Below are 23,806 nucleotides of genomic sequence, written 5' to 3'. Positions count from 1 at the left end.
ATTGAAATCCCGGCACAGTGTACAATTTGGTCTATAAAAATCATGCAAACAGCTTGGCTGATACCCTTCGGCTTGTATTGGCTTCAGGTTTCTTCTGTTATAACAGAGATGAGTTATAGGGACATTTCAATACCCGGAAAACAGGCCTATCACAGCATAGCTGCCTTTCATTAATATACTCCCCTGTGTCACCCCCTCTTGGCCCTGTGTGTGCGAGGGCTGTCCCTGTATGAGGGCCCTGTGTGTGCGAGGGCTGTCCCTGTATGAGGGCCCTGTGTGTGTGAGGGCTGTCCCTGTATGAGGGCCCTGTGTGTGTGAGGGCTGTCCCTGTATGAGGGCCCTGTGTGTGTGAGGGCTGTCCCTGTATGAGGGCCCTGTGTGTGTGAGGGCTGTCCCTGTATGAGGGCCCTGTGTGTGTGAGGGCTGTCCCTGTATGAGGGCCCTGTGTGTGTGAGGGCTGTCCCTGTATGAGGGCCCTGTGTGTGTGAGGGCTGTCCCTGTATGAGGGCCCTGTGTGTGTGAGGGCTGTCCCTGTATGAGAGCCCTGTGTGTGTGAGGGCTGTCCCTGTATGAGGGCCCTGTGTGTGTGAGGGCTGTCCCTGTATGAGGGCCCTGTGTGTGTGAGGGCTGTCCCTGTATGAGGGCCCTGTGTGTGTGAGGGCTGTCCCTGTATGAGGGCCCTGTGTGTGTGAGGGCTGTCCCTGTATGAGGGCCCTGTGTGTGTGAGGGCTGTCCCTGTATGAGGGCCCTGTGTGTGTGAGGGCTGTCCCTGTATGAGGGCCCTGTGTGTGTGAGGGCTGTCCCTGTATGAGAGCCCTGTGTGTGTGAGGGCTGTCCCTGTATGAGGGCCCTGTGTGTGTGAGGGCTGTCCCTGTATGAGGGCTGTAATGTGGCACTTAGAAGATCCCAAAGGAGGCCAGTGAGAGAACAGTATCACCCCCCCATCCAGGTCATATTTATCGTTGAGGTACATGCAATTACAGGGGAAACAAATCAAAGGTTATAAGAGCTTTATTTATATAAGAGCACGAACAATCTGCCCAGTGGTGCTTTCCTTTGCTCTTTCCTTCTTACAAGACAAACTAAACTACAGACTCATGATTATTTTACACTGTTTTTACCTTGGGGCAGAGAGGTGCTATAAGAACCCCTCCTAAGCTATGCCCCGTAGTGGAGCCTTGCGGCACCTTCTACCACACATCTGAAACTGCCAGCTTGGCCGCCTTCATCTCTTCAACCCGTTCAAGAGCTGAGCCGAGCCAACACTCTGCAGGAAGGCGGAGACCCGGCCAATCGCTGCGTGCCACCCACCGTGCCGAGCCAGTAAGAGGGCAGCTCCCAGAGCTACTACAGCCGCGGCAAAACAAACAGGACGTCTGCACCAAGGAGGGGGAAGCCCCCGGCTACGGGGGGGGCTGGCAGCGGAGGCCCGGGCCTCAATCAGCTCGTCCTGGGACAGCAGCTGAGGTGACAGTCGCTCCAGTACCTCCAGAGCAGCTCGCTGGCCCGACTGGATGGCGCCATTCATGTATCCGCACCAGCAGGTGGCGCTCTCAGTGCCTGCCCAGTAGATCCTGCAAGCAGATATTGCATTTAGGCAGGGGCAGGATGGAGGAGAGCATCTTCTACAGGCAGCTCACCCAGGCCACAGGTCCTGAAACCCTGAGCACACTGCGGACTCCCTAGCGCCCTCTCCTGGGCAGAACGCCGAGCGGCATCTTAAAACGGTTTCACGGGCCTGACCTGGCAATTAACAAGCACTTTGGTATGTTTTTTGCAGATGGTTCTGGATTAAAATCGCTATTGGGTCTGTGTGCAGGAAGAAGAAAATTAAACTTGTGTTTGTGTGTGTGTCAGTGTTTCATCCAGCAGTAACGAGATACAGAGAATGTTAGAGGAAGTTCAGCACATGAGCCGGCCGATTTTGGACCATGAAGATTCATACAAAATAGTAATCAGCTCCGTTAGTATGAATTAATAATTCAGTCCTATATTCATTTTAGGACACTGGGGGAAAAGAAAAAGAAAAGAATCCAAGATTCGTAAACAATGACATGCACTGATGGGAAGGAGACATAGACAAGTAACTGCCAGTAATTAGGGTCAACACGTTTCTCGGGCTTGGAGTTCTGAACGGTTCTTAAAATGAAGATTAAGGGCCAGAGTCCGCCTGGGGCCTATAACTGCAGAGAAAGGGAGGGGTAAAGGACCCCCCACTCGGCAGCCAGCGGAGTCGCCCCACAAGACCTGGTTGCATAGCAACGGGAAATAATCGTTTTAGCTCAAATTACTAACTTATTTACCGTGACCTCAGTGTTCATGTCATAAATATAGAGATAAAAAATCAAACCTGTCACAGAAAAGGAGAGTTTACGATGCCGCCTTGTCGTTCAGTAGGAGTGGGGGTGCTGCGCTCACCCTAATGCCCCCCCGTGTCCTCATAAATAAAGCCCCAGCCATCCTCCAAATCGGCTTCGGTCTGCATATTTAAATACTTTCGGGACATGAGGTGCAGGCGTCCAAATGAAAAATGGAGGCTGGTGCCAGGATCTGACATCACGCCATGTGACAGGAAACATGGATGATGGCTCTGCCATTGATCAAAATGGTGTAAATCCCACTCCAACGTCACTCCCGTCACCTGCACACCAGACTGCATCTACTGTGTACTGTCACATGACTGCGGAGGCCTCCGTAGTTTGTGTAATGAGCTGGGCGTGCTGACACACAGGACCACGGGGGGAACGACAGAAAGAAAAGACAGGGGCAGGCCACCTTTCCAAACAAAACTCTCCACACGTCATAATTTCCCTGCTTGTTCATGAGGAACGCAGGCTAAGATGGAGTAGGTGTGGTAGCTAGTCTGGGGGATCTGCCAGGTCAATTATGGTGCAGGATACATATCCCTGTAAAAGGCCCATGTTCCCTTTGCATGGCCTGTATCACTGTAATAGGCCCGTGTTCCCACTGCATGGCCTGTATCCCTGTAAAAGGCCTGTGTTCCCACTGCATGGCCTGTATCCCTGTAAAAGGCTCATGTTCCCACTGCATGGCCTGTATCACTGTAAAAGGTCTGTGTTCCCTCTGCATGACCTATATCACTGCAAAAGGCCCGTGTTCCCTCTGCATGGCCTGTATCACTGTAAAAGGCCCATGTTCCCACTGCATGGCCTGTATCACTGTAAAAAGTCCACCTTCCTTCCACACAATCTGTATCACTTTAAAAGGCCCATGGTCCCTCCACATGGCTTGTATCACAGTAAAAGACCCATGTTCCCTCCACATGACTAGTATCACTGTAAAAGGCCCACCTTCCTTCAAGATGGTCTGTATTATGGTAAAAGGCCCATATTCCCTCCACATGATCTGTATCGCTGTAAAAGGCCCATGTTCTCTCTGCACGGCCTGTATCATTATAAAAGGCCCACATTCCCTCCATAAGGCCTGTATCACTATAGAAGGCCCACATTCCCTCCACATGGCCTGTATCACTATAAAAGGCCCACGTTCCCTCAGCATGGCCTGTATTACTGTACAAGGCCCACATTCCCTCTGAGTGGCCTGTATCACTGTAAAAGGCCTATGTTCCCTCAGCATGGCCTGTATCACTGTAAAAATCCCACAATCCCTCTGCATGACCTACATCATCATTGTAAAAGGCCCACATTCCCTCCGCATGAACAGCGCCCCTGTCCTTTTTACCCAATCCATACACTTTGCACCTTGAATCTCATTTAGTCTGTTTACCTGCCACATGGCCTACGAAGGCTGGGCTGGTAGTACGTCAGCATCCCAGGCATCATGACATTGACTGGACACCCTCCACTGTAATCCTCTTTGGCCCAGTCCTGCAAGCATCAAACAATGAGTTAAAAGCAATTATTACATTACATCTCTACGAACGGACCATTAAATCAACGAGTACAGAAAATAAAACAGACAAACAGTGCAGTAAACAGAATCCAGGATGTCACGTGGCCGGTCTGGGGGTCCATAAAAGAGGAAAGAGCAGAAAGCCACAAAGACAGCCACCATTGATCTAATAGGGAATATTAATCTTCTTGGAAAAAAAAATCAGAACAGCGTTTGATATCTGCCCTTTGATTTCTGTGATGGAGCATTTCAATCCACTCAGAAGCTTTCAGTCGCAGCAAACGTTAAAGGAAATAAATAAAGCGATATTCATAGGGAACTCCTCGCCTTCTAGGGCAGCTCGTATGTCTCTATCACAGATCACATCAGCAAAGGCACAGGGCCCTCCCTACTGATATATTTGCAGTGGCGTTTCTAATGAATAAAAAGTCACATGGGGGATAAAATATTACCGTTAAAGACGACGAAAATGAGTCGTTAATGAAAAATCCCAGACACTAGGATGGAGCTAAACCAAAGACAGCATGGTGGCCGGCTTCTCAGGGGGGGCTTTTATGAATCAAACACACTGTCATCCACAGTGCCGAGAAGGCGTGAAGGAAAGAAATGCTAAATGACCGCACCACTCTCCCCCCACTTAGAATTCACGCTTTGACCGAGCACACTCCCTCTGTCTCGCTCTCCCTCTCTCCATGCGTTCTCTTGAATTATTAGGTGCTTTGTCCAGAACATCTCTTCCCCGCCCCTCGTCATTTAGACGCCCCCCCCTCCCCCCCGGGCCACTCATCACAGCGCTGGGCTCCCTGGACGTGGCCCCAGAGCTCGCCAATCTCTCTGACAGCAGAGGCAGCAAGCTGAAGCTCAGACCGGGATGGCCGCTGTCAGGCCAAGCTGAAGCTGAGACCGGGATGGCCGCTGTCAGGCCAGCCTGTCATGTCGTCAATCCTGCCTGTGTTTTCACCCCAGATAACGATCGACACCAGAGACAGACTACAAGGAGTCCGTTGTTTAAGGAGCTTTTTGTAGGAATACGGAGCCCCCCAGGATACGGCGGGGTGAGGGGTAAGCAGTGCTTGCTGTCTGGGTTGGAGGGCGCCTCAGAGTGCCCTACTGAAGCTGGCAGACTCAAAGCCGTACCTTCTCTGCATAGTGAATGAAATGAGAAGCCTCTGGCCCCAGATATCTAGCCAGGCTTCGGATCACCGCCTCCCTCCTGTCCTCCACCTGAAAGTCAAAAGCTCCATCATTCACCTCCCCGACAAACATCCACTTTGTTTGTGGTGTTAATACTTAAAAGACGTATGTATTATTTTAACTGAAATGCAGACTGACACTAATGCAACTAAAAAATCCTGTTCATGACAACATTTCATGACAACATTTCATGACAACATTTTAAATCTCCCATGGAATAAACTCTCATTCAGGAAAAAAACCCTCAAGGCGTACTTGAGTGCATGACCATGTAATCACACGTACATGTTTACATTAACGCACACACATCCAGGGTGACCCCCCCACGAGGACACGTCAGCGCAGGGTGACCCCCCCCACGAGGACACGTCAGCGCAGGGTGACCCCCCCACGAGGACAGGTCAGCGCAGGGTGACCCCCCCACGAGGACAGGTCAGTGCAGGGTGACACTATTTCTGAAAGGTATCTTATAATCAGATTAGAGTCGGTTTAGGCACCTCAGCTTAAATCCTGCAAACCCCCGGTCAAGTCTCCCCTACTACACCAACCTGTGCCCAAACCCAAAGCCCATAATTATTTGAGCTCTGCTGGACCTCTTGATGCCAGCTACAGAGTGCCAGCGGTTTGTCAGCCTCGCACTTTCCCGTTTCTAGGAAACCCCCCCCCCCCGGCGGCAGGGAACACGCTCCCTTTGTATCGCCAACAGGCAGCGGTGTCCCCGCAGGCGAGGGAGGCAACGCGTGGCAGAGATCGCTGCTGTCAAGTCAAGTCAAGCCTGCTGGAGCTGTCAGCCCCATTTAGGCACCGAGGAGTGTGAGTCCGCCCACGAGATCCACAGACACTCTTACATCTGTCCCCTAGCAGTGCCCATACTTTTTATTCCCTAAAGGGGGTGCCCTTTTTGCTCACCGCTCGATGGCTCCAATCAGCGGCCTGCTTGCCCGCAATAAAGCCCACCAGAGCGGGGTTTCCGTGGGGGCTGGTGCAGTCGTACGTAACGCAGATGGGACAATCTTCTGAAGGCTGGACCACCATCTCTCCAGAGAAGCCTTTCACTCGCCAGAATGCCTGTGAGAGAAGGACAAAAACAGGGGCAGAGAACCGTGTGGGCATAGACACAGAACAGAGGACACGGAGTGCAGAATGTGCACAGACAAGGGTAACAGTACACGGAGGGCTGTGTGGGCACCAACACGAGACACGGGACACGGAGGGCTATGTGGGCACCAACACGAGACACGGGACACGGAGGGCTGTGTGGGCACCAACACGAGACACGGGACACGGAGGGCTGTGTGGGCACCAACACGAGACACGGGACACGGAGGGCTGTGTGGGCACCAACACGAGACACGGGACACGGAGGGCTATGTGGGCCCCAACACGAGAAACGGGACACGGAGAGCTATGTGGACCCCAACACGAGACACGGGACACGGAGGGCTGTGTGGGCACCAACACGAGACACGGGACAAGGAGGGCTATGTGGGCCCCAACACGAGACACGGGACACGGAGGGCTATGTGGGCCCCAACACGAGACACGGGACACGGAGGGCTGTGTGGGCACCAACACGAGACACGGGACACGGAGGGCTATGTGGGCCCCAACACGAGACACGGGACACGGAGGGCTGTGTGGGCACCAACACGAGACACGGGACACGGAGGGCTATGTGGGCCCCAACACGAGACACGGGACACGGAGGGCTGTGTGGGCACCAACACGAGACACGGGACACGGAGGGCTGTGTGGGCACCAACACGAGACACGGGACACGGAGGGCTATGTGGGCCCCAACACGAGACACGGGACACGGAGGGCTATGTGGGCCCCAACACGAGACACGGGACACGGAGGGCTGTGTGGGCACCAACACGAGACACGGGACACGGAGGGCTATGTGGGCCCCAACACGAGACACGGGACACGGAGGGCTGTGTGGGCACCAACACGAGACACGGGACACGGAGGGCTATGTGGGCACCAACACGAGACACGGGACACGGAGGGCTGTGTGGGCACCAACACGAGACACGGAGGGCTGTGTGGGCACCAACACGAGACACGGAGAGCTGTGTGGGCACCAACACGAGACACGGAGGGCTGTGTGGGCACCAACACGAGACACGGAGGGCTGTGTGGGCACCAACACGAGACACGGGACACGGAGAGCTGTGTGGGCACCAACACGAGACACGGGACACGGAGGGCTGGTTGGATATACAGGAAAGGATCCAGATCAAAGAATGTATGGATGGGCTATATCTAACACATGATTGTCATTTACTTGCACACACAATCATCTGCTTTCACACACAAATGCAAATACCCAGTAATCCAGCAGTATGTTTCACTTACTGTGGAGTAGGTGACGATGAACTTGATCATGTGACCCACTGGCATGTTCTGCGTGAGCCTCTGTCTCTCCGTGGGCAGGGCAGGGTCATACTCAATCTGAGCTGGGGGGGCAGGAAATTAGGGGCTCACACTCAATCTCAGCTGGGTGAGGGGCTGGAATGTAAGGGCTCATGCTCAATCTGAGCTGGGGGGGTACAGGAAAAAGTCACCCTAACCACAAACCCTCAGTGGTGCTGTGTCCATATGGGGGGGGGGCACAACAGCCACAAGGTCACACACAGGACATGTGGCCTGTGTCCTCCAACCACACAACCAGGACAGAGCTAATCACATATCCATCTGTTCTGTGAGCCGGACTCCAAGCCAGCGACGGGGAGGGAGGGAGCTATGCTGGGGGGGGGGGGGGGGGGCGGTGACCGTCCCTGCTGTAAGACCCCAGAGAGACAGTGCACTGAGCTATGCTGGGGGGGCGGTGACCGTCCCTGCCGTAAGACCCCAGAGAGACAGTGCACTGAGCTATGCTGAGGGGGGGCGGTGACCGTCCCTGCCGTAAGACCCCAGAGAGACAGTGCACTGAGCTATGCTAGGGGGGCGGTGACCGTCCCTGCCGTAAGACCCCAGAGAGACAGTGCACTGAGCTATGCTGGGGGGGGCGGTGACCGTCCCTGCCGTAAGACCCCAGAGAGACAGTGCACTGAGCTATGCTGGGGGGGGCGGTGACCGTCCCTGCCGTAAGACCCCAGAGAGACAGTGCACTGAGCTATGCTGGGGGGGGCGGTGACCGTCCCTGCCGTAAGACCCCAGAGAGACAGTGCACTGAGCTATGCTGGGAGGGGGCGGTGACCGTCCCTGCCATAAGACCCCAGAGAGCTATGCTGGGGGGGGTGGTGACCGTCCCTGCCATAAGACCCCAGAGAGCTATGCTGGGGGGGGCGGTGACCGTCCCTGCCGTAAGACCCCAGAGAGCTATGCTGGGGGGGGCGGTGACCGTCCCTGCCGTAAGACCCCAGAGAGCTATGCTGGGGGGGGCGGTGACCGTCCCTGCCGTAAGACCCCAGAGAGCTATGCTGGGGGGGTTGTCCCTCAGCGTCTCCAGGGAGACCACAGAGCACAGTATTGCAGAGTACTGTAATGTAGGCATCTTAGGGTCCTTGAAAAGCGCTACACAAATAACATGCATTAGCATGCTTATTAAATGAGAGAAGACGGGCCACATGACTTGTTGGTACATGGAGTGACAAAGACAGCAGGAATGAACCACTTCCCTCCAAGGAAAAGGCGACACACTTTGGCTAGATCAGGTTTTCCCAACCCGGTGCCACAGACGGTCCACATTTTTGTTCCCTCCCAGACTGTCCACATTTTTGCTCCTTCCCAGGTTGGGAGGGAGCAAAAACGTGGACCATCTACGGGTCCCTGAGGACCGGATTGGGAAACACTGGTTGAGATAAATGTGTTTCTATCCGCAGCCCTACTGCTCTGCAGAAGCAACCTCAGGCTTCAGAACAAGCAGTACAATTTCACTGATGGATCTCAGGTCAAGCACAGCTCTCCGAGCTGAAAGAGCCGCTGGGATCCCAGCCAGCAGGGCTGTAATCACAGAGGGGGTTTTTTTAACTAGCTCCCCTGCTGCCCCTGCTGGGACCAGTCAAGACTGACGTTAACGTTGAGCTGTCCCAGGATGGGGGGGGGGGGGGGGATAAGGGTCTGCACACATTTAAAATCATTCATAAAGCATTTGGAAAAATAGTGAGAAAATCACAGTGGATGGAAACAGCATAAACATGATTTGGATAGAAGGGCATGCTAACATACACGGGCATGCTAACATACACGGGCATGCTAACATACACGGGCATGCTAACATACATCGATATGCTCCCAGTCTGTCCTGTGGTGGCGTGCTGTTCTGCAGCAGGACAATCAACATAACATAGCAGATGATAAATCGATTTACATCCAGGGGAGAAACGATAAACCTGCAAAATGAGGAAATCTGAAAAAGACCGGCGTCGCTGTGTGCTTAAGTGGAAAAGCGGCTGCATGTTTATGCGTGAAGTCAGGGGATCTCTGTGAGCACAGGCAGTGGGCTCTCTGTGTGCACAGGCAAGGGGATCTCTCTGTGCACAGGCAAGGGGATCTCTCTGTGCACAGGCAAGGGGGCCCCTGTGTGAGCGCAGGCAAGGGGCTCTCTGTGAGCACAGGCAAGGGGATCTCTGTGAGCACAGGCAAGGGGATCTCTGTGAGCACAGGCAAGGGGATCTCTGTGTGCACAGGCAAGGGGATCTCTGTGTGCACAGGTAGGGGGCTCTGTAAGTGTGGTTCCCAGGGTCTGCAGCCGACCCATGTGACGCATTCGGGTCAACGAGCGCGGCACCAGCAGCAGCACCACTCACCCTTCCACTGCTGCCCCCCCCAGCTCAGAAATGGCCCGAAGAGCAGAAGGTCTCCCACCCTCCCGACGCCATAGAGATAAACTGACCGGCCAGGTGAGGGGGACAGGTCACGATGACGGCTTTGCAGTCAAAGGAGTCCGAGCTGGTGTGGACCTGGATACCGTCAGGGTACTGGGGGGGGACACAGGTTTAAACTCACATGCAAACACATATACATTCACCAGGCGGCATGTTCGCCTGAGGCACATGAGGTGTGGTGCGCGGAGGCCAGGAGGGTGTCAGCGTGGAAGGGTCAGAGGTCATACAGCCCCAACGAACCCAATAACATGACTTCTAATCATGCAATTCAGACATACAAACACACACACAAATACAGACAAAAACACACATGCTGTTCATGCTCCTGCAGTTTCCAATGTATAATATTTATTTAAAATATAATTAAAATATAATTTCCATTACTTTTCCTGACTCTTGTTTCGTGGTTTATTGGGTCCACATGCCTACCTGCCGTATCGCCTTGACAGCGCAGCTCAGTCGCACATTCTCCCATCCAATGAGCTCTGCCAGCCTCACACACAGCTGTTGAGTGCCCCCCTGTGGCAGTAAAGGAGCAGTGCGGCACAGTAAGTCTATCAGTGGTACTAATCCACTGAAGACAGTGGGGGGGATTTGTAAGTAAACGGTAATGGTTTGTTTGTTAAACAGTAAAATGGGCAGGTCAGTAGGTGTTAGGATTATTTTTAGCCAAGCATATGATGACTAGTCTGGCAATAGCAAAGTAAGGATCCATTTCTGTGCATCATGGATAGTCTTAATATTAAGGTTAGTTCTTAGAAGTAGTTAACTACTAAGGAGTAGTAGTATATTGGGGGGCTGTGAGAAAACTCACTTTAACGCGAAACTCCTGGGCAGAGCCAGGTGTGGCCTCCAGCAAGCGCAGGGCCCCCCCTGCCGCAGCACAGTACATGAGGAAGTACAGAAAGGACATCTGTGCCGGCTCCATCCCGAACACAGAGCGGGTACTGAGCTCCAGCGCCTCCTTCACCACTGCCAAGAGGCCTGCCAGTTAGGGGGTTACTGCTGCTAACACTGCTAACATAGCTGCTCATGCTAATGTACATACTGCCTGTACTGCTAATGACACAGCTGTTCATGCTAATGCTACTGCTACTAACACAGCTGCTCATGCTAATGCTAGTACATACTGCCTTTACTGCTACTAACACAGCTGCTCATGCTAATGCTAGTACATACTGCCTGTACTGCTACTGACACAGCTGATCATGCTAATGTACATACTGCCTGTACTGCTACTAACACAGCTGCTCATGCTAATGTTACTGCTACTAACACAGCTGCTCATGCTAATGCTAGTACATACTGCCTGTACTGCTACTGACACAGCTGATCATGCTAATGTACATACTGCCTGTACTGCTACTAACACAGCTGCTCATGCTAATGTTACTGCTACTAACACAGCTGCTCATGCTAATGCTAGTACATACTGCCTGTACTGCTACTGACACAGCTGATCATGCTAATGTACATACTGCCTGTACTGCTACTAACACAGCTGCTCATGCTAATGTTACTGCTACTAACACAGCTGCTCATGCTAATGCTAGTACATACTGCCTTTACTGCTACTAACACAGCTGCTCATGCTAATGCTAGTACATACTGCCTGTACTGCTACTGACACAGCTGATCATGCTAATGTACATACTGCCTGTACTGCTACTAACACAGCTGCTCATGCTAATGTTACTGCTACTAACACAGCTGCTCATGCTAATGTTACTGCTACTAACACAGCTGCCCATGCTAATGTTACTGCTACTGACACAGCTGCTCATGCTAATGTACATACTGCCTTTACTGCTACTACTAATACAGCTGCTTATGCTAATGCTATTGCTAATATTACTACATTTTGCCTTTACCACTGATGCTCCTAGCATAGCTGCTACTACAATAGCTAGTGCTCCAGATGCTATGCTATGACTATCACCACCCCTGCTAAATCTTCTCTCACTGGTATCAATTAGATGAATACAGTTTACAAATATGTCACATGCTAAAAGCATCATTTTCACCAAAGTAAATACGGAAACACTTTGTCCTGTGAATGCTGACCACAGGGCCAGGATGGAAGGCCTCCTTACTCTGGGTCCAGACATTTCTTTCAATGAAGGAGTGCAGAGTCATGCTGTCATACTCCAGGGCTCTGGGAGCAGAGACTGGGTCCTCCACGCAAACTGTCTGCAAGAGTCTGTCAATCTAAAGAGCCAAACAAGCCAATCAACCTCAAAGATGCCCCGTCAATCAACTAAGGGAACAGCCCCATCCCACTAACCACCTAAGCCTACCTTCCACATGACCTGAGTGAGGTCCAGCAGGGCCAGAGGAGGCAGCGAGGGGATGCTGCTGGTGTAGGTGCGGACTGGTGCACGCGAGCCTCCCATGTGGTACACCTTCTTCCCTGTGGTGGATTGTGGGTAAACCTCCAGCCCCAGCTCCTGTATCAGCTCCATGACGGAGGTCTGTGAGCTGGCAGCAGACAGTATGAATTCACACATGCAAGTGATAAACTCTGAATTGTGGATCCTAAACTACATTATGGCTCAGATACCGACTGGTTTGTGTATTGGGATCAGATCATATACATCAGATACATCTCTTGATTCGTTTATAGTTCTGACTTATCCTGGTTAGGATCGCAGGGGCCTGGGATGGCATTAATGTTAAAGATTTCTCCAAAAATATAATCAGCAAGGGAGGCAAGATGGGACATGTGTGTAGCTCAAGTAACAGAAATTCCACAGAAGGATCCTGCTGGATCTCATTTAAGCTGCGCTCACTCCGTCAGTACTCAGCTAATAAACGGTAATTAATTAAACATTCAGTGGGAACAAAAAGCCCTGACCCAGTATGTCTAGATACATGGACTTGAGATACTAATGATATTAGAAAGTAAGACCTTTAGTTCGTTATGCATTAACTCTGCATTTAAATTTAATAATTACCATGGTAAATCCTGTTTTTACATTGATTTACATGGTTTTCAGCAGCAATTCAGACCTCTGAGGCAGACGGGGAACGTGGGCGTTGGGAAACACCACGGAAACGATCCGCACTCAGTACTACATCGGGGAGGTAGATTCATTAGCAGCTCTGGCAGGGAAAATTGGCATCCTTGGCAGGGAAGGGATCCGACCAGCCAGGACACTGCACCACCAGCCAGGGTACTGCACCACGACCCAGGACACTGCACTGCACCACGAGCCAGGGCACCGAAACACCAGCCAGGGCACCGCACTGCACAACAAGCCTGGGCACCACACCATGAGCCAGGACACCGTACCACAAGCCAGGTCACCGCACTGCACCATGAGCGAGGACACCGCACCACAAGCCAGGTCACCGCACTGCACCATGAGCGAGGACACCGCACCACAAGCCAGGGCACCGCACTGCACCATGAGGGAAGACACCACACCACAAGCCAGGGCACCGCACTGCACCATGAGCGAGGACACCGCACCACAAGCCAGGGCACCGCACTGCACCATGAGCGAAGACACCACACCACAAGCCAGGGCACCGCACTGCACCATGAGCGAGGACACCGCACCACAAGCCAGGGCACCGCACTGCACCATGAGCGAGGACACCACACCACAAGCCAGGGCACCGCACTGCACCATGAGCAGGGTTCTCCTGAGCTTCTCTGGTCTGGCTTACCTGGACACCCACTGTCCTCCAAAATCCCAGGAGTCATCGCCGTGGGCAGCTGGTATCTGCAAAGTCACTGTTCGCCCCCCCACCCTATCTGCAAGAGGACGGGTTGTCAGAATCAGTCTTTATTGCCACAAGAGTCAGGCTGGTGGATATTTGTGTTGGCACAGCCTGCCACTGCTGGAAACACCATGACAACAGACACCTAACAATTACAGAGACAGAATAAATACAAGACACAACAGAGAGGAATAAATGCAAGATATGTAATAAACACCATGTTGTCTACAGTAAGTCTACAGGGTGCTTCCAGCTTTAAGCAAGATTGTAAAACGGGAAAAAGCAGGGCACGATTCCGGTTAAAAGTTAAAATGATAGTTTACGAGCATAATTATGTTTACAGAGGATGACAAAACGTGTGTGTTTTAATGCTATAATGAGTATTAATGTTATTACGGTTTGAGCAGCCCATTTTGTTACATTAGTGTTCTGGTTAGTTTAAGTAGGCCTGCATATAAGCGCGCATTAAGGATTAGTACCTCGCAATGAAAAAATAACACGGTGATCGCAACAGATAAGCAAGCAGATAAGCGCAGTATGGTTGGAAGCTGGTGGAGATCCAGCAATGGTGGAGCTGTAACTGCGGAGGAAACTGGGCGCTATCTGTACGGTCACCTTTCCCTTCAAGCAGCAGGACCCGGAGACGCGCGTCTCTCTCCCGCAGGTACCGGGCGGCGCTCAGCCCTGACAGCCCGGCGCCCACGATCACCACGTCCCAGGGCTGCGTGGACATGTTCGGCCGGTGGCATCTACGGTGCACCCTGCGTGTCGTCTCTGAAAGCAGGGAGCATGAAGCTAAAGTCCGGGGCCGCCGTGGGTCCAGCGGGGCGGAGCGTCCTGCGTGCGGTCGCTCCCAAAGAAAAGTTTCATAAACGTTTGCGCAATTTGAACTAGGACCTGCATGATCGGAACGTAGTCCAGTCCAATAAATGACTGTATACTGACTTTATGGAAACATGTAAATTGCCATTAGGACCGCCATTTAAATTTTTGCAATTCTGTAAGCTCAGAACTCTATATCCGATATCGTAACTATATATCTTTATTTACAAAGAAATACTTGCTTGCGTATTTCCTTGCAGACTTAAACAATATATAACGATAAATAACAATAAATAGGCCTTTCAAATAATAGGATATTCAGAACAATAATATATACAGTGCACTATAGAGATGGAAATTTCGGCACCCAGGATCGATCCTTTCCGAAGACGTCCGAAACTTAATTCTGGTCTCGATACGGAGTTTACGAAATGTTTCGAAACATTGTTTGTTTCGAATGATTCGAAATCGCCATCTCTACGGTGCACTATCAAACATCCCACCTATACCGGCAGTTCCGAGAGGGACACCCGCCCGGACACCCACGAATGACCGACTTCCGTTTGTCTCCATGCGTTTAAATATATATGGAAGACAATACTTTAAGAATACATGACATTTAAACGCTCTCTATGGTCTACTCTGCCGTAAGACTTTCCTTCCTAATTAAAGGATCATGGAGACTACACAGAACTAACACAGGACACAAAGGGGCATGTACGTTTGAAATAAACAACAACAACAATAATAACGTCCAGCAGGTAGCAGTATATGACGCTTCCTTCCAGTTGGTCTCTTGCCCGCAGTTCCGACGCCTTCCTCTTGGGGCACTAGCTGACTCCCAGTGTCCCTCTATCACCCTGCTTGACGTGTCCACCGCTTTAATAACTTTCCAATCCCTCTCCCCCTAATCTTCCTGAAAAGGCTTTTCCTCATCTCTCTGCCCGCAAATGAATATTGAGATTATGAGCTGCCACAGGCTCACCCAGAGTCTTACACTTATCTTAAAATGACACCTGACAAACACCCACTGGGTGCCAGTTGCCATGGAGATCACAGTGTCCTCTCCAAAGGGCAGGCTGTATGGCACTGAAGCACACTGCTTCAGCATGTCCAGCCATGTTGTAACATTATTTTAAACACTGTGGCTGTCTGTCTGTCTGCATGTCTGTCTGTCTGTGTCTGTCTGCATGTCTGTCTGTCTGTGTCTGTCTGTCTGCATGTCTGTCTGCATGTCTGTCTGTCTGTGTCTGTGTCTGGCTGTCTGTCTATCTGCTTGTCTGTTTCTCTCCTTATATCTCTGTCTGTCTGTCTGTCTGTCTGTGTCTGTCTCTCTTATAATCCTGTCTGTCATCCTTTCTGTCTGTATGTGTCTGCATGTCTGTGTTTGTCTCTCTCTCTCTCTCTCTCTCTCTCTCTTTCTTTCTCTCACTCTCTCTCTCATTCTTTCTGTTTGTCTGTTTTATTTCCCCCCAAACCTTTGTGGTATTTTGTGTATTTAAGATGGGTGGTCATTACCCTGCTTTCATGGAATGATGTTACATTTCTGCAGTCTCAGCTGGTCGTGCTAAATCATCCGCTCCTCATTCTCACCTCCATTCCCAGGGTTCACCTTCTAAATGTGAGATTAGCAACGTGGCTCTGAAGGTCAGCCATCCAGAGGAGTCCGGCCCAAAAACCACGTCATGTTTCATCCCTTTAAGAAGCACCTGCTCCTTCCAGCTCACCTGGAAACTCACCTGTTCCAACTGGCTGACAGTAAGTCATCTGCCCAGCACCCAGCACTGCGTTTCTCTGGATTATACACTATGGGGAAGCAGCAGAGACTCACCTCAGAGAAGATGATGGTCAGATGAGCCTTAAACCTGAATTATACCTTCTGGGAATAAACCTGAATCATCCCTGCTTATGATCAGGGCTGAACTGGCCATCTGGCATACTGGACATTTTCTGTGAAATTCAACATTTGGCAGAAGTTATCAGGGGACACGCCCCCACCTCAGGGCCAATTTTTAATGCCAGTCCAGCCCAGGCTGCAACTGCTGGCGTCTATCAAACAAACCCTTAACCTGAATGGTACTTATACTCCTTTATCGTGTGACCGTGTTAACTATCTAAGCCTTAATCACTTGTTGCAATCCTCCAGAATAGTCTGGATATCATGGTCAGACAGAGAGGATCTGCCAGGCCATGCTGGTCTGTGGTCCAGAGCCCCCAGTGATCCCTGAAAAGCTGAGGGCATTTTCTCTTCTGTTTGGTGTCCTGCCTCTTACAGTACCTTCATTTACTTCGTAGGGAGAAGAGAATGAGTGGGTGGGGCAGCATGAGAGAGAGAGAGAGAGAGAGAGACTGTGTGTGTGACAGAAAGAGAGAAGGAGATAGAGTATGCCTGAAGAAGAGATCCCACGTTTCAGGTTAACCACAGGGATCTGGTTTAAAATGTCCAGGTTTACAGGTGGCCTGTCAGTTGCCAGGTAAGTTTCATTTCATGCTGTGCTCTGGTTTAAATCTGGACAACTGCTTTAGAGATTATTTTTTGGAAGAGAGCAGGATTCTTCACCAGGTGATCTGTGTGTGCTGTTTGTCATCTGGACAACAAACGTAGGCCTACAGCTGGTTTTAAAACTTGCTGAAAATTGTCTTTCTCAGTATTAATACTTTCTATGCCAGTGAACATGCAGTGTAACACCCATAACTCCGCAGCTCTGTTTACCCTGGGAAAGATACAGTTCATAATAATCTGTTTGCTTGCTCAGTTTGGATCCATTGGTTCATTTGTTCATTATGTTCTTACTTGTAAAATATTGTTTATCTCCTGACGCTGTCGATACTGTGATGTCCGTGTTAAACAACCTATTATAGAGTAGTAGGAATGCAAACAATGTTTTCTTGGAAAGTTGTCCCATGATACTGTAGCCCAGGTGAACAGGAAAAACCAGTTTGGCAAACTATGCCAGTTCCCTAGAGACCACTGTGCTTTGGTCTGGGAAGCTGTACCTGTTCCGAGCGGTTTGAGGCAGTGGGCCTGCTGTGGGAGGGGCCTGCTGTGGGAGGGGCCTGCTGTCCAGATGTATGGGCTGCTTTGAAATGAAATTAAGCTTTATTTTCCATTTGAATGAGTATGAGACGAGGTGCATTGGAATGTGTTAGTTTTGTGCATATCCTTTTTAAGACACACCCATGAGGTGAGAGAGACGCTTGGGGTCAGAGCGCAGGGTCACCCATCCATCCAGCACCCTGGAGCATTTTTTTAGGGCCAAGGGCCCAAGAAAGATGTAACTCTTCTGCCAAACACGGGAGTCGAACTAGCAACCTACCAATCACAGGCACAGAGACCTAACGCATTGGGTCACACGCGACCTTCAAAAATTTGTGTTAGCCGGGAATCAAACACAGATCAACTGCTTGGAAGGCAGCTATGCTAACCACTAACCACTATAGCAACAACACACTGCTAGCCACTAACCGTTATTGCAGCATGGTATTTAAGGATTTCAAGCCAGGCAGGAGTCAAACCTAGAAAACACACAGTAAGGGTATATCCATACTGTATCCATACTGTAAGAATAGTATCTTATCAACACCGTGTCCACAATGTTAGAGTAGTAACTTATCCACACTGTATCCACAAGAATAGTATCTCATCCATACTGTGTCCCAATTGTGAGAGTATTATCTTATCCATACTATGTCCACACTGTAAGAATAGTATCTTATCCCCACTGTATGCACTATGTTAGAGTACTATCTTATCCCCACTGTATGTATACTGTAAGCGTAATGTTATATCCACACTGTATGCACTATGTTAGAGTACTATCTTATCCCCACTGTATGTATACTGTAAGAGTAATGTTATATCCACACTGTTACCTGAGTGTCCCCATGCTGGACATGTACATGGACATGGACATGTAAAACTGCTAGACAGTACAGTGTGTTTGGCTAAGTGCAGCACACTAAGGACCAAGCTGGAGGCGATTTCCGGGGTGGGGGCTCCCTTATATGGCACCCACTCTGTGACAATGTCCCTCAGCTGTCCCTACAGTTCCCTAGGAAGCAGATCTAATACTCACATTGTCTGGATCGGTGGGTCCTAACCAGAGTGAGAACCTCAGAGGAGCTTATCTGTACCCATGGTACAAACGTACATGTTGTGAGCTGCACGCCTGTCTCCCATGTACCCATGGTACAAACGTACATGTTGTGAGCTGCACGTCTGTCTCCCATCTGTAACAGGTGCTGCCACATTCGCCCAAGCCCTGCCCTCTGCTGTGTCCTGATGCTTTACTTACATGCTGGTATGTTGCATTACCATACACTCCCATTAAGTGTCTGTCAAACACAACTGTGTTGTGAAAGGCACTATATACATCGAATCGAATCGATTCCATGCTTGTTGTGGTTAGGCCAAGACATGTTCAAAAAACCTTTATCAGCTGTTTGATGTATGGCTTCCATTAAGATCCTTTTGTGTATAACAGTAAAGTCAATTTGTCCTCAGGATTTTAGATGTTTTTGCAAGCTGGCCTGTTTGTATAATATGCTGTTATTGTCTGTGTTTCTAAATTGCATAGCAAGTGACAGATGGGGCTTAGGGATAGGGAGCTTCCCCCCACGCTTGGCAAATTTTATCATCAAGATTTCAAAATTCAGGAACTGTATTGCAAAATAACATTGTTTTTCAAAAATTCCAGTGTTGGGCATTTCAGGTCCACATGCTACAAATCCAGACCAAGGTTTTGTTTCCACCAACCAGTTGAGCATAAAAAGTCAGTCACAGAAATGTCAGCTGGTTGGTCTGGATTTCTAGCCTCTGGATCTGAAATGTGCAACACTGAAAATACCATATATTACCGTATAATTTCTGGACAGTATGAAGGTATTGAAAAGCCCGATCTCAACCCAGCTGATTATTGCAGTCCTTGCATGTGCATAACATGCAATGTCGATATTAATACTGCTCAGCTCTATAATATAGACCTAGTATAACAGCCATTTTTGAATTCAGTATAAAACACCCGCCTCATGTTGTGATGATGTCATTCTTGCGCCGCTACCTGCTTTTCATGCCAGTGCAAAACTAACACCTGAAGAACCATTGACTTTGGTGCTGTTTTGAAGTAATAAAAGTTTGCAGTGGAAAAGCATCCATAGAGGTGCAGAAGGCACATTCACCATGAGGCACTGGGAAGGGGGTTTGAAGGGCATAAGGCCCTCCTGACAGACTGACGTCACACCCTCTTCTTCATGGTAAATGACATTGCAGAATGTGCTCTTCTACATTCACCTATAGGTGGCACTGTTGCCTTGCAAGTGACCTCCACTGGGCCTCAAACCATGCAGAAAGCCCTGGGAGAGAGTGTGATCCTGGGCTGCGAGTACAGCACAGGGCCCTCGGACGTTGGAGAGCTGGACATTGAGTGGACGATGGTCAGCCCAGACATAACGCAGAAGGACCAGCTGGTGAGAGGCTTCCGCGGGGGCACTGGGGGGGTGCATATGAAAAAACCCAGACATGGCATAATTAAGCAGGAGACAAAAAGACACGCATTCAAAGGCTCTACAAGGGAATTCTTTGCCGTATGGAATCCCTTTTATACATATAGGGCAAAACTTAAATGACCAGGGTTAATATATGTCTTGTTGACACTTGTGGATATAGATATAGATGCTTTTATCTGTATAAATGTGTTTCCTTTTTTTTGGGGGGGGGCGTGTGGGCACACTCTGAATTTGTGTTTAATTTGATTTCCGGTATTTGTTAAACCTACATGGAGTTGTTTTTTTTTAAAAAAAAAAACCTTTCTGCTCTTTGTGGAAATTGGTGCAGATTTATAAATAAAAGAGAACAGCACTGATGAAAGTGATGAAACTCCCAGACAGAGAGCAGTGCCAGTGGTGAGTGTAGCCAGCTCACTGCACTGCGCAGTGTGTGGGGCCGTCACAGACCCCGGCTGTCCGTGTCACAGATCCTGTCCTTCATGGGAGGGACGAAGTACGATCACAGCACCGGCGCCCTGGCGGAGGGAGTGGACTTCGTCGCCGCCGACCCGTCCCAGGGCGATGCATCCATCAAGATCTCCTCCCTGGCTGCCAGTGACGCCGGGACCTACCAGTGCAAAGTGAAGAAGGGCCCAGGTGTGGACACACGGAAGGTCACGCTGGTCGTGCTGGGTAAGGCGACCTTCCAGAAAGCTCTCTGAGTCTGACATTTCAAAGCCTGTCAGAACAGAGTTTATCATACGAAAGACAAATTCCCATTTTTAGAATAAATCTGCTGTTTTCTCAGTCCGATCTTATATTCTGACCTCTGTCTATATAGTGCTGCAGTTTGAACGCATACACCGCCCTCTGCTGGTGAGCTTCATTATTGGCTTTTTTTGCCTGTGTTTCAGTACGTCCCTCTGAACCTAAGTGTAAGCTGGTGGGGAGTGAGAAGGTAGGGGGCGCTCTTTCCTTGCAATGCCAATCCTCGGAGGGCTCGACACCACTCTCCTACATATGGCGGAAGGGTAGCGAGGAGCTTCTTCCTTCCAACGTCACACAGAGTGAGTGGCCTGCACTTCATACTATGATTGTTACACTTGAGATTGTCAGTCCGCTAAACCATGATCAGAAGCTTCTAGTCCTGGATGTCAAGGAGCCTCATTCGATTGTGATTATGGCTCTTATTCCCGGGCCCAGACTCAGTCACGGGAGAGCTGTTCATCACCAACCACTCAGAAAGCACGCAGGGCATGTACGTGTGTGAGGTGCGTAATGCCGTGGGGATCGAGCGATGCCGCTTCCGGCTGCAAGCCATCAAGCGTAAGCATGACAGACTCATCGCCGGGGGGCTTTGGGGGTACAGAAAAGAGATACACACAGACACAGTTGGTTCTGTAAAGCCATGACTCCAGATGACCTTTTGACCTCTGCAGCCCCTAACAGGTCGGGTGTGATTGTGGGCACCTTTGTGGGTGGTCTTCTGCTGGTGCTCCTGCTGCTCCTCTTTATTTGGTTCCTATTCTGCCTCTGGGACAAGCGACAGTCCGAGAAGGAAGATCTGGCCAACGATGTCAGGTGCAGCGCCGAAGACGTCACATAGACACACACATACACACTTATATACATACAAACACACATAATAGTAAAACCGATACCAAAACTAAAGGTGGAGTCAATCCTCTTCCTCCCCGCTAGGTTGGATGTCCCCAGCCCCCTGAGTCGGCCCCCAAGCCGGGCCCTGAGTCGACCCCCGAGCTGGGCCCTGAGTCGCCCCCCAAGCCGGGCCCTGAGTCGACCCCCAAGCTGGGCCTCTGGCCGACGGTCAGACTGGGCGCACAGCTCGTTCAAGAACCCGTCCATCACCCGGTCCCTGGCGTCTGACTCGATAGCGGGATCCTTCAGCACCGGCCGCAAGTCGCCAGACTCCTGGCTGCTGGGGGCTCGACTGGAGAGCAGAGGCAGCTATGCTGTGTGACGGACTGCAGCAAATCCAGGAAAGAGACCCACACGCCACTCCTGTCATGTCAGTCATGTAAATGTGTCCCGATTTGTGTTTTCCCCTAATTTTTTTTTAATAAAACAGACAGAAGGGGGCTTCTTCTCTGCCATGACGACACCCCCTGCTGCCTCACTCTCCAGCCAGCACAATTTGCTCGGATCTGGACACACCCCCACACGACTGCACCTTTACAGTACACATGGATGTGGATCCGATGGTTATTAAAGGTCATTCATTACGTTTTTCATGCCCTGTGGTTGTGGGGTTCGTGAGAATCTGACTGTCGTCGCTGTACTGATCACGTTCACATTGGTAGGTCACGTACACACACATAGATACACGCGCTCGCGCCTCACCCCGACGGCAAGACGGCGAGTGCGGCATGCGGGGGATGTCATTCTGCGCCTGCGGTTTGGGACCTGCGGCCGGGCCAGGCGACACAGCGCAGCCGACAGCCCCGGGCCAGGCGACACAGCACAACCGACAGCCCCGGGTGACTATATGCGGCGACGCACCGTGACAACAGCCGCTCACACCACAGCTGCACCTGCAGGAAGTCTCACCCACGGCTCTTCGGACCTGTGAACCAGCACCTCCATCTGATGCACTCTCATAATAGTGATCAGGCTGCCGCATAAACCTGAGGTGCTCAGAGACACAGGAGACGCTACTTTGGTAGCTGGGGGGGGTTCTGCATTACTGTTAGAAGCATAGCAGGCTCCCTATACATCTCCTGTATTCAAATTTCAAACTTTATTTTAATTTGTCTGCTTCCTATTTATTCAGCTGGTGGCTTAAACAGACGATAGACTATTTGATGTTTTTCAATTGCTGTCCGTCTCCATCCAGTCCACTCTGATTCTTTCCCATACTCTGAAAACAGTGACGTCACTCCTAAAGTTCTCCATTTATTTGGTCATTAGCCAGCCTGCCACTACTCCATTGATTAAGCTACAGTAGAGCAGAGATTTTGCTTGGATGATGGGAGCTTAGTCATGGGACATCTTAGCAGTGCAGTTATGAGAATGTTTTATATACCACCCTAAAATCAACCCCCACTGTCTTATCTCTGAATCACTGTCTTATCTCTATCTGAAGATCATGAAAATCTAAGGATATAATAAACTTTGCTTGTGGTGCTCTTGGTGAGCCTTGGTGACGGACCTTCAACCACAAGTCAATGTGTTTATGCACCTGGTTCAGTGTGTCTCACCTCCGCCAGTGAGGTCCATGCGAGCCTTGGTGGTCATGCTGGGGAGGGCAGGTGCCCACGTTGTGGCTCTCAGAATGCCAGCAGACGATCAACATGGTGGCTGAAGACAGGAGGGATTCCCAAGGCAGAGCAGCTCACTTCTGCTCTAGCTAACAGCTCTTCTCCTGGGTGGCTTTTGCAGACACCTTACAGCGTGGGAGCCCTATTGGCTTACACCTCCGCTGTGTGTGTGCAGGTTCTCCCCGTATCACACGGCTTTCTTCCGGGTTCTCCTGTCTCCTCCTGCAGTCCAAAAATGTGCAGCTGTGCGGAGTTGTGTCTCTAAATGGCCCACAGTGTGTGTCGCTTTTCAAGCTTGAAATGTAGTTTTTTATTAAGCTAATAAAGGTGTAAAGTAACAAAGTATCGCTGTACTTAAGTAGGTTTTTTTCCTGGATTTGTATTGTACTTGATATTATAGGTTGTCACAACATCTACTTTCTCTTCACAACATTTGTGAGCCAAATAATGACATTTTACTCACAAGACCAAAGTCACCATCATACACAGACATATATACACTCACCTAAAGGATTATTAGGAACACCATACTAATACGGTGTTTGACCCCCTTTCGCCTTCAGAACTGCCTTAATTCTATGTGGCATTGATTCA

At 50.3% G+C, this 23,806-nt stretch overlaps 2 protein-coding genes across 6 annotated transcripts; one reads left to right on the top strand and one right to left on the bottom strand.

The window, feature by feature from the left end:
* Nucleotides 1-993: 993 nt before the first annotated feature.
* Nucleotides 994-15,160, bottom strand: LOC111833215 (probable flavin-containing monoamine oxidase A). Of its 4 annotated transcripts, none has more exons than XM_023791232.1 (13): nucleotides 14,954-15,160; nucleotides 14,244-14,402; nucleotides 13,575-13,662; nucleotides 12,200-12,380; nucleotides 11,996-12,110; nucleotides 10,717-10,886; nucleotides 10,332-10,421; nucleotides 9,911-9,995; nucleotides 7,429-7,529; nucleotides 5,977-6,135; nucleotides 5,011-5,097; nucleotides 3,748-3,848; nucleotides 994-1,574 (listed from the first exon to the last, which is right to left on the bottom strand). In XM_023791232.1, exons 1-13 carry the CDS (start codon nucleotides 15,021-15,023, stop codon nucleotides 1,226-1,228), a joined length of 1,755 nt encoding a protein of 584 aa, XP_023647000.1. In that variant the 5' UTR covers nucleotides 15,024-15,160; the 3' UTR covers nucleotides 994-1,225. The 4 variants fall into 4 exon arrangements, with proteins under 4 accessions (XP_023647000.1, XP_023647002.1, XP_023647001.1 ...); XM_023791234.1 differs by having other exon boundaries at nucleotides 10,717-10,874; XM_023791233.1 differs by having other exon boundaries at nucleotides 14,960-15,160.
* Nucleotides 15,161-16,074: 914 nt separating this feature from the next.
* LOC111833216 (coxsackievirus and adenovirus receptor homolog) lies at nucleotides 16,075-23,555 on the top strand. Of its 2 annotated transcripts, XM_023791236.2 has the most exons (9): nucleotides 16,092-16,208; nucleotides 16,746-16,924; nucleotides 18,690-18,751; nucleotides 19,747-19,916; nucleotides 20,423-20,627; nucleotides 20,849-21,001; nucleotides 21,138-21,260; nucleotides 21,374-21,515; nucleotides 21,636-23,555. In XM_023791236.2, exons 2-9 carry the CDS (start codon nucleotides 16,836-16,838, stop codon nucleotides 21,913-21,915), a joined length of 1,224 nt encoding a protein of 407 aa, XP_023647004.2. In that variant the 5' UTR covers nucleotides 16,092-16,208; nucleotides 16,746-16,835; the 3' UTR covers nucleotides 21,916-23,555. The 2 variants fall into 2 exon arrangements, with proteins under 2 accessions (XP_023647005.2, XP_023647004.2); XM_023791237.2 differs by lacking the exon at nucleotides 16,746-16,924 and having other exon boundaries at nucleotides 16,075-16,208.
* The last annotated feature ends 251 nt before the right edge of the window (nucleotides 23,556-23,806 follow it).

The sequence above is a fragment of the Paramormyrops kingsleyae genome, chromosome 7 (assembly GCF_048594095.1).
Source record: "Paramormyrops kingsleyae isolate MSU_618 chromosome 7, PKINGS_0.4, whole genome shotgun sequence".
NCBI classification, from domain to species: domain Eukaryota; kingdom Metazoa; phylum Chordata; class Actinopteri; order Osteoglossiformes; family Mormyridae; genus Paramormyrops; species Paramormyrops kingsleyae.
Note: the sequence above shows the minus strand (reverse complement) of the source record. Positions and strands in the feature narration are given on the sequence as shown.

Bases quoted from the DNA above. Each gene is read 5' to 3' on its own strand.
- LOC111833215 (XM_023791232.1), bottom strand. From the start codon at position 15,023: ATGGAGACAAACGGAAGTCGGTCATTCGTGGGTGTCCGGGCGGGTGTC. The intron at 3,849-5,010 runs GTACGGCTTTGA...TGATGCTTGCAG, and splicing joins TCATTCACTATGCAGAGAAG to GACTGGGCCAAAGAGGATTA. The intron at 1,575-3,747 runs GTAAACAGACTA...ATCTGCTTGCAG, and splicing joins CTTCGTAGGCCATGTGGCAG to GATCTACTGGGCAGGCACTG.
- LOC111833216 (XM_023791236.2), top strand. From the start codon at position 16,836: ATGCCTGAAGAAGAGATCCCACGTTTCAGGTTAACCACAGGGATCTGG. The intron at 20,628-20,848 runs GTAAGGCGACCT...CCTGTGTTTCAG, and splicing joins GGTCACGCTGGTCGTGCTGG to TACGTCCCTCTGAACCTAAG. The intron at 21,516-21,635 runs GTGCAGCGCCGA...CCTCCCCGCTAG, and splicing joins GATCTGGCCAACGATGTCAG to GTTGGATGTCCCCAGCCCCC.